At 55.9% G+C, this 11,843-nt stretch overlaps 1 protein-coding gene across 1 annotated transcript; it reads left to right on the top strand.

Moving 5' to 3' along the window:
* On the top strand, positions 1–2,073 carry KRP23_12284 (uncharacterized protein; the record flags this gene model as incomplete). Its single annotated transcript, XM_067882883.1, has 1 exon — positions 1–2,073. The coding sequence occupies one exon, from the start codon at positions 1–3 to the stop codon at positions 2,071–2,073; it is 2,073 nt and encodes a 690-aa protein (XP_067739893.1).
* Between the last annotated feature and the right edge of the window lie 9,770 nt (positions 2,074–11,843).

The following is an 11,843-nucleotide window of genomic DNA, read 5'->3' as shown; positions in this document are numbered from 1 at the left end:
ATGCAATTCCGAAGCAAGACGCGCAGTGCAACAGCCACCTCGCTGTCCATTCCGTCAACCAGCAGCGGTTCGGCCCACAAACCACGAGTTCATGTGGACGACGATGTACTGTGCGCGCGCGCGGAGGCGGTGGCCCGCGCCATGGATTTCCGCGGACTGGCAGGCTCGACCGAGGCCGGGTGCAGGTGGGTGCTCAAGAAGTCACGCGGGTCCTTTACGACATACGCGCGACAACCGGAGGTTGCGGTCAAGAGAACGCCGCTGCTGTCGCGCCGACCTGAGGACACGTCCAGCAAGGTCCACCAAGTGCTAGCTGCTGGAGAGATCCGTTGCCACTTGCAAGAGGTGGTGCACGTGCTGCAGACGACCAAGGACTTCGACCACAACGCTGTCATGAGTGGCTTGTACCGGAAGGACTTCATCTATGGATCTGTGGTGCACGTCGTTCCGCCCGACGTCGTCGGTGACGAGCCGAGATTGGTTGAGCTGCTGGAAGAGGAAGAGTCCACGACGACCCAAGTGGCCGTGAAGACGGGTACATTCGTGCACAGCAAGATGTTCTCGCCGAACGAGCAGTGGTGCTTCCTCGAGCGTGCACAGCATGTCCGGCTCAACAGCAAAGACAGCTCGGATCAAGATGACGCGTTTGCTCTAGCCAGACTCAACTCGTTCACTCTGACTTTGAGCTCGCTAGACGAGAAGGAGCTCGAGGCAGGTAAGGTGAACGACCACGGTCGTGTGAACATGCTGCGCGATATGAGTACCGGCTACCTGGTCGAGCAGCTACCCGGAAGCCGCTACGTCCGGGTGATCTTCTTCGGACAATTCAATGGCGGGAATACGGATACCCCGGGACATGCTGGAGCATCCCAAATGCGAGCTCGATTGATACGCCTTGCCGATGGTGCCACCCGTCTACCGGAGGTGGTGCGGCGCCGTCGATTTGGAGCTCAAATGATGGCGGACCGGGCTGCTTTCCCCGCGAAAAACTCGCACTGCATCTGCTGCACAAGGTCGTTGCATCTGCTCACGCGGAAGCATCGCTGTCACCTCTGCGGACACTTCGTGTGTGACCGCTGCTGGTCGGTTCAGGAAACGGAGACACAAACTGCTCGGCGTGTTACCACTGTGCGTGTGTGCACGCGATGCATCGAGTTCGTGGACAACGGAGACTATTCGGCCGTGCGTCCCGGCTCGCTGGGCAACGTGGAGGTGAAGAGGGATCCAACGGATCGACCTCCAACTAACAAGACGCTAGCTCGCTTGCTGCAAAAGGAGTTGCGATCGGCGTCCGGTTCTCGAAAAAACTCTGTGCGGACTGTCATCCAATATCTTGTTAACCAGGAAGCTGAAGAGGAACGGGCAAAGGCTGAACGACAAGCCAAGCCTGACTCTGAAGCCCGGTCAGTCCAACTGACGCCTGTCAGCGCTGACCAAGAGTATTTGGACGCTCTGGATGCAGATTTGAGCATTCACCAGGTGCCGTTGTACCAGTGCGTGTTGGCGAACAACACGAAGCGTGACTACCCGATCACAATGCCCAAGACCGCTGCAAATGGGTCGGTCCCGGACGCCCCCATCCCGCTTAACGAGAAAGAGCGCCTTGCAGCAATCGCTCGTAGCCGTGTTATGGAGCTCGAAGACGCCTCGGAACTCGATATGCTGTGCTCTCTCGCTGCCAGTCAATTGGACTGCAAGTTCAGCATTGTTACGGTAGTCACTGCCGAGCACATGACCGTGTTGGGCGCCAATTTGGAGACCTTGAGACGCGTCCAACTTCCGCGTGAACAATCGTTCTGTCAGCACACCGTGATGACTTCCAAGCCGCTGCTGGTTCCGCACCCGGAGGCCGACGTTCGCTTCCAAAACATCAACGGACGTACCGCTTTCGATGTGCGCTTTTACTGCGGGTTCCCGATTGTCGGAGAGGACAACACGGTTGTTGGTTCGTTCTGCTGCATGGATCAGAAGACGCACGACCTGACACAGTCGCAGTATTCGACTATGAAGAAGTTGGCGTCTGCTGCGGGGCTAGTGGTACGCTCCAAGACTAGCGAGACGGCGAACTCCTAGCCTTATGGTGTCATGCAAACGATCTTGAAGTATTCCTGTGGCAGCAAGTGGAACTGCACCAGTATCTACCACCAAGAAGTAGCACACAAAGGTTCAATGGACTCAACTCAACTCTACTGGTGTCGATTTACTGTTTGTAAGAAGAGGTACTCAACAGATCCACAGGCTCCGTCACAGCAGGAAACTGCGCCTCCTCCTGCTGCTGTGTACATTCTCGAGGGTGGTGGTGCTCCACCAAACCGACGTACACCCCCGCACCGATCGCACCGCCCAACAACGGAGCCGCGATCGGAACCCAAAAGTACGCATCGCGAAGCGTGAATACCTGTGAACCCCAGCCAGCGCACAGCGTGAACAGCCGAGGACCGAAGTCGCGCGCAGGGTTCAACGCGAAACCCGTGTTCATGCCGAACGCCATGCCGACACCCACCACCAACAGCGCTACGGCACTTGGCTGAGAGTACGGGTTGGCAGGCTTGTTGAGCTCGTCGCCGATAGCGAAGAGGCCGCACAGCAGTAGCGCCGTGCCCACCACCTCCGTCAAGAAGCATGTCCCCACGGACACGTCGCTGCTGTAGGGGTACGTGGCGAAGACACCGTGCGTGGAAGTCTTGTCGGGGTCGACGGCGTCGAAGAGCGGCTTGTAGACGGCCCAGATGAGGAAGGCGGCCACGAAGGCGCCCAGCGTCTGCGCCACGATGTACGGGACGACCTTGCGCCACTCGAAGCGGCGGAAGAGCGCGAGCGTGGTGGTGATGGCCGGGTTGATGTGTGCGCCGGAGACGCCTCCAGATACGTGGATGCCGAAGAGGATGCCAACGCCCCATCCGAGGCAGAGCGTGGTGTAGTTTCCCTTGGTGTTTTCACTGAGCGTGACTTGAGCGACGGCTCCGTCTCCGAAGAGGACCAGTATGAGGGTTCCTAGGAACTCGGCGAGACACTCTCGTAGTAGTGGGGACTTGAATTGGTAGGGTCTGTTGGCTCGATTAACGATCACGTTTTGTGCCGAGATCTTCGGAGATAGCATGCTATCGAATCCAGTTTCAAGATAGCCGCTGGAAGGTAGCCGATTCATGGTGTTGTTCTGGACTTTGGGGAGCTGTTGGGGTTGCGATGTATTTGGTAAATGTGAGGGCCTCCTTGAGAGCGCGTGCTATCTTGTGGAGGCTCGACCAGGGTCCCGCTCAGCTGGATTGCATCGTTCACTGCCGATGGTTGCGGAGCTGTCGCCTCTGGATGGTATTTCGGTGGGGTTCGTGAGCGAACTCGGCCATCTGAACCCATTCTTGACTGTGCCGATCCATTGTTCATTTTCTTGTGTCTCAATTCCATCGTGTCTCACTTTCCAGCGTCGGAGCACACGAGCACACTTTCGATGGCGAAGCTTTTTCATCGCTGACATTCCTACAGCTGAGGACCTCGGTGGGGTGCTTCTGATTTTCGCACGACAAAACAATGTGTCGATGTCCTTTATCAGCCAAGGTACAAGTTTACAAATGCCGCTTTCCTGCGTTTGAATGGTTTAGATTTCTCTTCTTCATGAACTGTTAGCCGTTTATAATAATACGTTTACAAGCGATCACTTATCGATCCCTCCGGCCTGCACGACACCTTCTGATGAGGTGGGTGGACCAATTGAGAGTCTATAATTGAGACCCCAGCGCTGCTCAGGATGAGTTGGCCTTCGTCCGGTCTCGAAGACCGAGCGTTGAGACAGCTTCAATCGAACGTGCAAGCAAAAATTGTTGACCGCAGACCAACTAACCCTCGCGGTGAAAGCGACCGAATTCCGTTCGTAGTACTGAGATTCAGATCCGTTCAGTGAGCCAAGTCTACATCCTTTGAGGGCTTTCTCAGGTGGATAACTAGTGCTCGCAGGTGAGCTCAACTCGAGAGCAAACGCCACCCCCTCAAGCTGGGTGAGCGGGTCGAGTGGCGTGCTTCCCGCCGGACATCGCAGACCTGCACTGGAATTACAAGACTGCAGAGCTTCTGCTTGGTCTGCAAAAGACACACCATATCCATCAGCTGAAGATTGGGCTGAAATTGAAGTTGCTCTCACGAGCCTTTCATTCACGTACCAAAAACAGATACAATGTACTAGTAAAGTGCAGAGCTCGACAATACATATGCCTTTGTTGCCCTGTTTGCAGGACTGGAAAGCACCGCGGCTTAACCTTCTGCTTCTCATCATTGCATCTTTCATTACCGCCGCCAAGGAATAAGGCATCAGGCGACGCAAGAAATTTTGTCGCGCCGCCTATCGAAGGCCCCACCGCAAAGAAAATACCACGACACGAACTGCTTGTGTTCGAAGCCTGCAGTCGGCTTAGTGGTGGATAGACTTGCCCGGCAAGCGACGTAGCCAAACCAAGAAAGTGAGCCATTCCAGGTCTTCAACCAGATTTGCAACTCTAGGTTTCGCCTTGTCATGCTGCTTGCGTACCGGTGACAGCGTTGGAAGCATGAGCGCTGTGGACTGGATAGGCGGCGTATTGTCGGCAGTATTGCCATTCCTCTTTTCGTTCTGAACGCACCAGGAAATGAGTGGACCAATTGGTTTGTACGGCTTCCTCTGTTGCCTTGGCAACTACAACAGAGATGTCAAAGCTAGCGGTGAATATAACTGTATTTGCAGTCATGTCGAGCCCGAAAGGTAAATATCGCCTCGCTTCCGTCGCTTATCCTGTCGGGCACGTCAAGTTGGTCGTCTCACCAACTTCGACATCTTGTGAGACAACAAGGCTAAAATTTAGCGATGTGGGGGGTTCGGCTTCCGTCCGGACTTGTTCAGTTAAGACCGTGCTTTGTCGACCCAAGTCGGGCGCGACGCGAAAGACTAGTGGGGCTTCGTGAGCAGGGCTAGTGCTTCTTGAAGTGGTGTTGCTCCGCTACCCATTCCACGCCGTCGTCCATACACTCCGACTCTGCACAAGGTTGATATCGTTCACTTTGCAATTTGCCTAGACCAACAAAACCACCCCCCCCTTTCAATCATTCAAAATCGTTCAGAGATATCACCATGGACCCGCTCTCATACAGCTACAAGATCGACGAAGATTACACCGCCGTTCAATCTCCTCGCCAGATTGTGCTTGACGCTCCAGCTATTCGCCCCTACCAATTCAAGTCCCCACTACTACGAGAGTGCCTCGCCGAGTTCCTAGGAACCCTCATACTGGTCCTCTTCGGAGACGGAGCCGTCGCTCAAGTCACGCTCAGTGAAAACACCAAGGGAAACTACACCACGCTCTGCCTCGGATGGGGCGTTGGCATCCTCTTCGGCATCCACGTATCTGGAGGCGTCTCCGGCGCACACATCAACCCGGCCATCACCACCACGCTCGCGCTCTTCCGCCGCTTCGAGTGGCGCAAGGTCGTCCCGTACATCGTGGCGCAGACGCTGGGCGCCTTCGTGGCCGCCTTCCTCATCTGGGCCGTCTACAAGCCGCTCTTCGACGCCGTCGACCCCGACAAGACTTCCACGCACGGTGTCTTCGCCACGTACCCCTACAGCAGCGACGTGTCCGTGGGGACATGCTTCTTGACGGAGGTGGTGGGCACGGCGCTACTGCTGTGCGGCCTCTTCGCTATCGGCGACGAGCTCAACAAGCCTGCCAACCCGTACTCTCAGCCAAGTGCCGTAGCGCTGTTGGTGGTGGGTGTCGGCATGGCGTTCGGCATGAACACGGGTTTCGCGTTGAACCCTGCGCGCGACTTCGGTCCTCGGCTGTTCACGCTGTGCGCTGGTTGGGGTTCGCAGGTATTCACGCTTCGCGATGCGTACTTTTGGGTTCCGATCGCGGCTCCGTTGTTGGGCGGTGCGATCGGTGCGGGGGTGTACGTCGGTTTGGTGGAGCACCATCACCCTCGAGAGTACAACCCGACACTCCCGAGCGCTGGCAGCTTCGCTGTGGCCAGCCACTCCTCGTACAAGTGATATGAACACGAATAGAGAGTCGATAGCGCGAGGCGGATAGCGATCGCAAATGTACATGACAATACATGAGCCGTAGTTTTGCGGTGACAACAGCTGGAATGCATCTTGGTGTGCATGCATGGACTTTAAATCTCGCTTGCGTGTTGGATGCATTGATGGTAGCTGACAAACAAAACGTACAAAGTAAAAGTCCCCTCATATCATACCGGTACTGTAATCATGGTTTAGTGATATTGCTAGTTGGTGGTTCGATGGTATGATAATAATATGAAGTGATAGTACTACTATGGTGTTTCGACCAGTGCTATTACAAGGTAACACTATTATTAGGTAGTACTAGTATCACTGTTCAACATTTAATATACTTTGACATCACCTGTTCAATAAATAATATACTCTGAGTAGTAGATTGAAACTTTGAAAAATGCCCACCACAAAGTTACGCCTGCAATCTCCTCCCATTTGTCATGGAGTATTAGCTGACGTTGGGCACGCTCACTATTTGTTCATGTGCGCAGTGGACTCACGACTAAAAATCCTGTAGAAAACACCCTTTCCTGAAATGCTGGTGACGAGCGACCCAGACTCGGGCAAACAGCGCTATCGTCGGAAAAGCTTGCTCACCCATCTCAACAAAGGACACCAATGTATCGGCACGCGGTATTCATTATCAACAATGTAAACTTGACCGATAACAGGGGCGAAAATATCTTTTGATATATCGTTTGAACTCTTCTTAGCGGTAGTATCGTTTTATGACTAACATCCGATTTTTCCAGCCTACTAAACGACAATGCTACTGACTTAGTGGTAGTACTACATTCGTATCAATATTTGTTGCATACTATTAGTTGAGTGTACAAACAATATGAGTACTGATTTTTGTTATCCTTGCATTTTTCAAACCTTGATCACAATGCCTCCTAATAAAGCAAATAACACGTTTGGGAAGTTAGACTGTTCACAAGGGTAGTGGTTGCTTAGCATTGTTGGAATCACAAAGAGTTTAGACCAACACGTTTGCAAACATCACTTCCAGTTTAATTTAGTGTGTACTAGGTAGAATTCACAACAAAGTTTGGAAAGATCACCGCTGCTCAACAAATGCTGCGTGTGGCAAAACTGTTGCGCTGATCGACGCATGCAAAGGGTTTATTCGCCTCTTCTGAGGCTGACTCAGCGGGGGGCAACGCACTGCCAGCGATATACACCTGATAGCGCGCTGAGTCACCATCTCGAGCATCGGTCGGACATGGCCACCTCTCAAAGACAGGCATCCTTCAACTGTTCGCGTGCGACTAGCGAGGCCCCATTCGTCGACAATCCGGCGGTGCCGGCATGTTACCAGCTGCAGCAATTACAGCGCTGACGTTGAGGGCGACACTTGCACCTCGCAGTTTGAAAGTAGCGTAGCAGGACGCAGCTTGCCCTCGCTTCTGCTGCGGCAATGGTACAAGGTATATATATATGGATGGTGGAGCTTTGGGGGAGGGCGCAGTTCGGGCGGGTGGCTCCACAGCACCGCCCTACATCTGCCTTTGTATCAACTTCACTATACTTTACTCATGCTAAGTAGTACTAGATCTCCATCCTATTGGGTATAATACTAACCAATCCGCATACACGGTACCGTCGAAGACCGCTGGCAGATCCGGGCCCACTGTGCGCCAGCTACAACAAGATGACTTCGTGGTTTGCTGCATGCACGGTAGTCTCTACATGAGAGCATGGCGATGGTGATGGCGAGAATGCCGTTGTATCGCTGCCTGCAACAACTCGGCAGAAGGCTGCAACCGTTTAGCGCACGCGTGCGGAAGACTCCGGCATCGGACACGAAGAGCTCTCTCGACTGCAACTTGCAGTCAGTGTCACTGCACCCTTGAAGTACGGCACCTTGCGTGAACGCGACGAAGGCGACCCAGAACGTATGGAGCGCGGAGATCCCACGCCCGCCCTTCGAGCTCGCCGAGGTCACTTTCCAATCCGCCTCCATTCGCTCACGATGGCTCGCTTATCCGACAGCGGCAACCCCAAGGACAAAGACGGCTACGTGGGGCTCCAAGAGGCCGACGTGGCCATGACGCCTGGCCCCGCCAAACCGTTCCAAGTCAAGTCCCCGCTGCTGCGCGAGTGCATGGCCGAGTTCATCGGCACCATGGTGCTCATTCTGTTCGGCGACGGCGTCGTGGCCCAAGTCGTGCTCGGCGAGGGCACCAAGGGCGAGTACATCAACATCAACTTGTGCTGGGGTCTCGGTGTGCTCTTCGGCATCCACGCGTCGGGCGGTGTCTCCGGTGCACACCTGAACCCTGCGGTGACAACAACCCTCGCGATCTACGGACGACTGGAATGGCGCAAAGTGATCCCGTATATCGCCGCCCAAGTGTTGGGCGCCTTTGTGGCGGCCTTCATCGTCTGGGCCGTCTACTGCCCCATGTTCAATGCTATCGACCCTGATAAGGAATCCACGCAGGGCGTCTTCGCCACGTACCCGTACAGCAGCGACGTGCCGGTGGGGACGTGTTTTCTGACGGAAGTGGTGGGCACGGCCTTGCTGCTCGGAGGCATCTTCGCCCTTGGAGATGAGCTCAACAAGCCCGCCAGTCCGTACTCGCAGCCGAGCGCGGTGGCGTTGCTGGTCGTGGCCATTGGCATGGCGTTCGGCATGAACTCCGGCTACGCTATCAACCCTGCGCGTGACTTCGGGCCGCGACTGTTCTCGCTCTGCGCTGGCTGGGGGTCCAAGGTCTTCACCATGCGCGACCACTACTTCTGGGTGCCGATCATCGGCCCGCTGCTCGGCGGTGCCATCGGTGGCGGCGTGTACATTGGACTCGTGGAGCACCACCACCCGCGCGACTACAAACACCCGCTCGACAACTAGAGCTGGTACGATCCCGTCGTAGCAGACCGATGTGGTCATGGCCCTTGTAGCGTCGAGATAGCCATAACACTTTCGTATAAATTTGGTTCAGTTGTACTTTAGTTTTTGGCTGGACTCTACGGCGATGATACGATAATGTGGCATCTCTCTACTGTACGAGCTTCCAGGCATGCCGGCGGTCGTGCTTTGACGTAGATTAAAATCACGTGCGTGTCGTCTTGTGCTCGCGCTGGTTCTGCTCGTGGATAGTAGTCACATCATGAAGGCCTGGATGCCATGCTTGACACGCCGACATTCGTTGGATACACTGTAGTCGCCAGCCTAACTTGGTCGAGGGAGGGCACTGATAGCTCTCGTCGAAGTGGTGTCTTCCGGCGTAGAGTTGACGCCCACTTGAACTACGAGCTCGCTACCGTACGCGGCCAAAGGCCGATGACAACCGCTTACATACTGGTCTTCGGCCTCACTTCGCAATCGGCAGCGAGCTTCGCAAGTGCTTCTCATCTCGCTTTCACGTCCCGACACGATCGGTACCATCGCAATCACTGAAGAGATGCCACCGCGCAACTCGGACACCAACGATAAGGCCGACAACGAATACATTGGGCTGCAGGAAGCCGACGTGGTCATGATGTCCGAGCCCATTAAGCCGTACCAAGTCAAGTCCCCGCTGCTGCGCGAGTGCATGGCCGAGTTCATCGGCACCATGGTGCTCATTCTGTTCGGCGACGGCGTCGTGGCCCAAGTCGTGCTCAGCGAAAGTACCAAGGGCGAGTACACCAATATCAATCTGTGCTGGGGGCTCGGAGTGCTCTTCGGCATCCACATCTCGGGCGGCGTCTCCGGTGCACACCTGAACCCTGCGGTGACAACAACCCTCGCGATCTACGGACGACTGGAATGGCGCAAAGTGATCCCGTATATCGCCGCCCAAGTGTTGGGCGCCTTTGTGGCGGCCTTCATCGTCTGGGCCGTCTACTGCCCCATGTTCAATGCTATCGACCCTGATAAGGAATCCACGCAGGGCGTCTTCGCCACGTACCCGTACAGCAGCGACGTGCCGGTGGGGACGTGTTTTCTGACGGAAGTGGTGGGCACGGCCTTGCTGCTCGGAGGCATCTTCGCCCTTGGAGATGAGCTCAACAAGCCCGCCAGTCCGTACTCGCAGCCGAGCGCGGTGGCGTTGCTGGTCGTGGCCATTGGCATGGCGTTCGGCATGAACTCCGGCTACGCTATCAACCCTGCGCGTGACTTCGGGCCGCGACTGTTCTCGCTCTGCGCTGGCTGGGGGTCCAAGGTCTTCACCATGCGCGACCACTACTTCTGGGTGCCGATCATCGGCCCGCTGCTCGGCGGTGCCATCGGTGGCGGCGTGTACATTGGACTCGTGGAGCACCACCACCCGCGCGACTACAAGCACCCGCTGGAGAACTGAAGTCGTTAGTGAATCTGCCTATCTAGCTATCTCGGTGCAATGAACATCCCTTGTGCTTCTCTATTTCTCTAGTAGTATGCGTTGTCCTCTGCAGGCGGATCGCCATGCTCGGCGTAGCTGTGGCCGTGCTCACGGAGGTGCATGCCACGCGGACTCGTCAGCCGTTGTGCTGCAAGCTGCAAGCTGGCGGTCTCGTCGTTTTTCTAACCAGAGCAGTCTTGGTCAGGGCATCAATCGTCCACCACAAGAGAGCCTCGACATCTCGTGAGGCTTGTCGACTCGACAAACCAGTCTCGGACGCTTAGGAGGCCCCGATTGAAGAAGGAGCACTGCAGTGGGTGGCACGCTGAAGCTGCAATGCAGCGATGCCCGCAATCGCTTCGACAGCAATGCGGTTTACATGCACCGTGCATGATGCACGTACTACGCCCTGTATACGGATCCTAATCAATTCTGAAGCAAGGTCCACCTCGCAGAGACCGCCGGCACATTGCGGAGACCACCAGCAAGGTCTCACTTGGCGCTTTGCTCGAGTGGAGAGCGGCGGTCGCCGCCTCGGCTGGATCGGCGCGCTTGGCAATCCAGCGCCTTTGCATATGGAGATGGAAGCGGAAGTGGTGATCCCGTCACTGACGCTGCAGCTGGTGCGGCGCAAACACCCGCCGGCACCCGGTTTGTTCACTCGTCTGCAGCATCGCCGCAAACCACTCCATTTTATGTCGGCTTTGCCATTCCTGAAGGAGAAGGAGACGTGCATAGTGGTTGAACTTCAACGGGATTGCAGCTTCATGTCAACATTGCTGCTGTCTCGATTGACAGCTCCGGCGAGGCGCGCTGCCACTCTCACTTTCCGATTCGCAGTGTCGGCTTCACAGTGCGTCCTTCGCCTCCAACCAACGTCACTCAAGTGCTGCAGCCATGCCGAGCAACGACGACAAGATCGAGAGCGGCTACGTCGGCGTGCAAGAACCAGATATGCTGATGGACCTCCAGCCTGCCAAGCCGTTCCAAGTCAAGTCCCCGCTCTTCCGCGAATGTCTGGCCGAGTTTCTCGGCACCATGGTCATGATCATGTTCGGCGACGGCGTCGTGGCCCAGGTCGTGCTCAGCGAGGGCACCAAGGGCGAGTACATCAACATCAACTTGTGCTGGGGTCTCGGTGTGCTCTTCGGCATTCACGTCTCTGGTGGAGTCTCCGGTGCTCACCTGAACCCCGCGGTGACCACGACGCTCGCTTGGTTCGGACGCATGGAGTGGCGCAAGGTCCCGTACTACGTGATCTCGCAGATCCTCGGCGCCTTCGTGGCTGCATTCATCGTCTGGGTCGTGTACTACCCGATGTTCAATGTGATCGACCCCGAGAAGACCTCGACCCAAGGTGTGTTCGCGACGTACCCGTTCAGTAACGACGTCCCCGTCGGAACCTGCTTCCTGACAGAAGTGGTGGGCACGGCACTGCTCATGGGCTGCATCTTTGCTATCGGCGACGAGCTCAACAAGCCCGCTAACCC

This window comes from Phytophthora ramorum (genome assembly GCF_020800215.1).
Source record: "Phytophthora ramorum isolate Pr-102 chromosome Unknown Phyram_PR-102_s0014, whole genome shotgun sequence".
Lineage (NCBI taxonomy): Eukaryota > Oomycota > Peronosporomycetes > Peronosporales > Peronosporaceae > Phytophthora > Phytophthora ramorum.
This window is presented reverse-complemented; position numbering and strand designations above follow the sequence as displayed.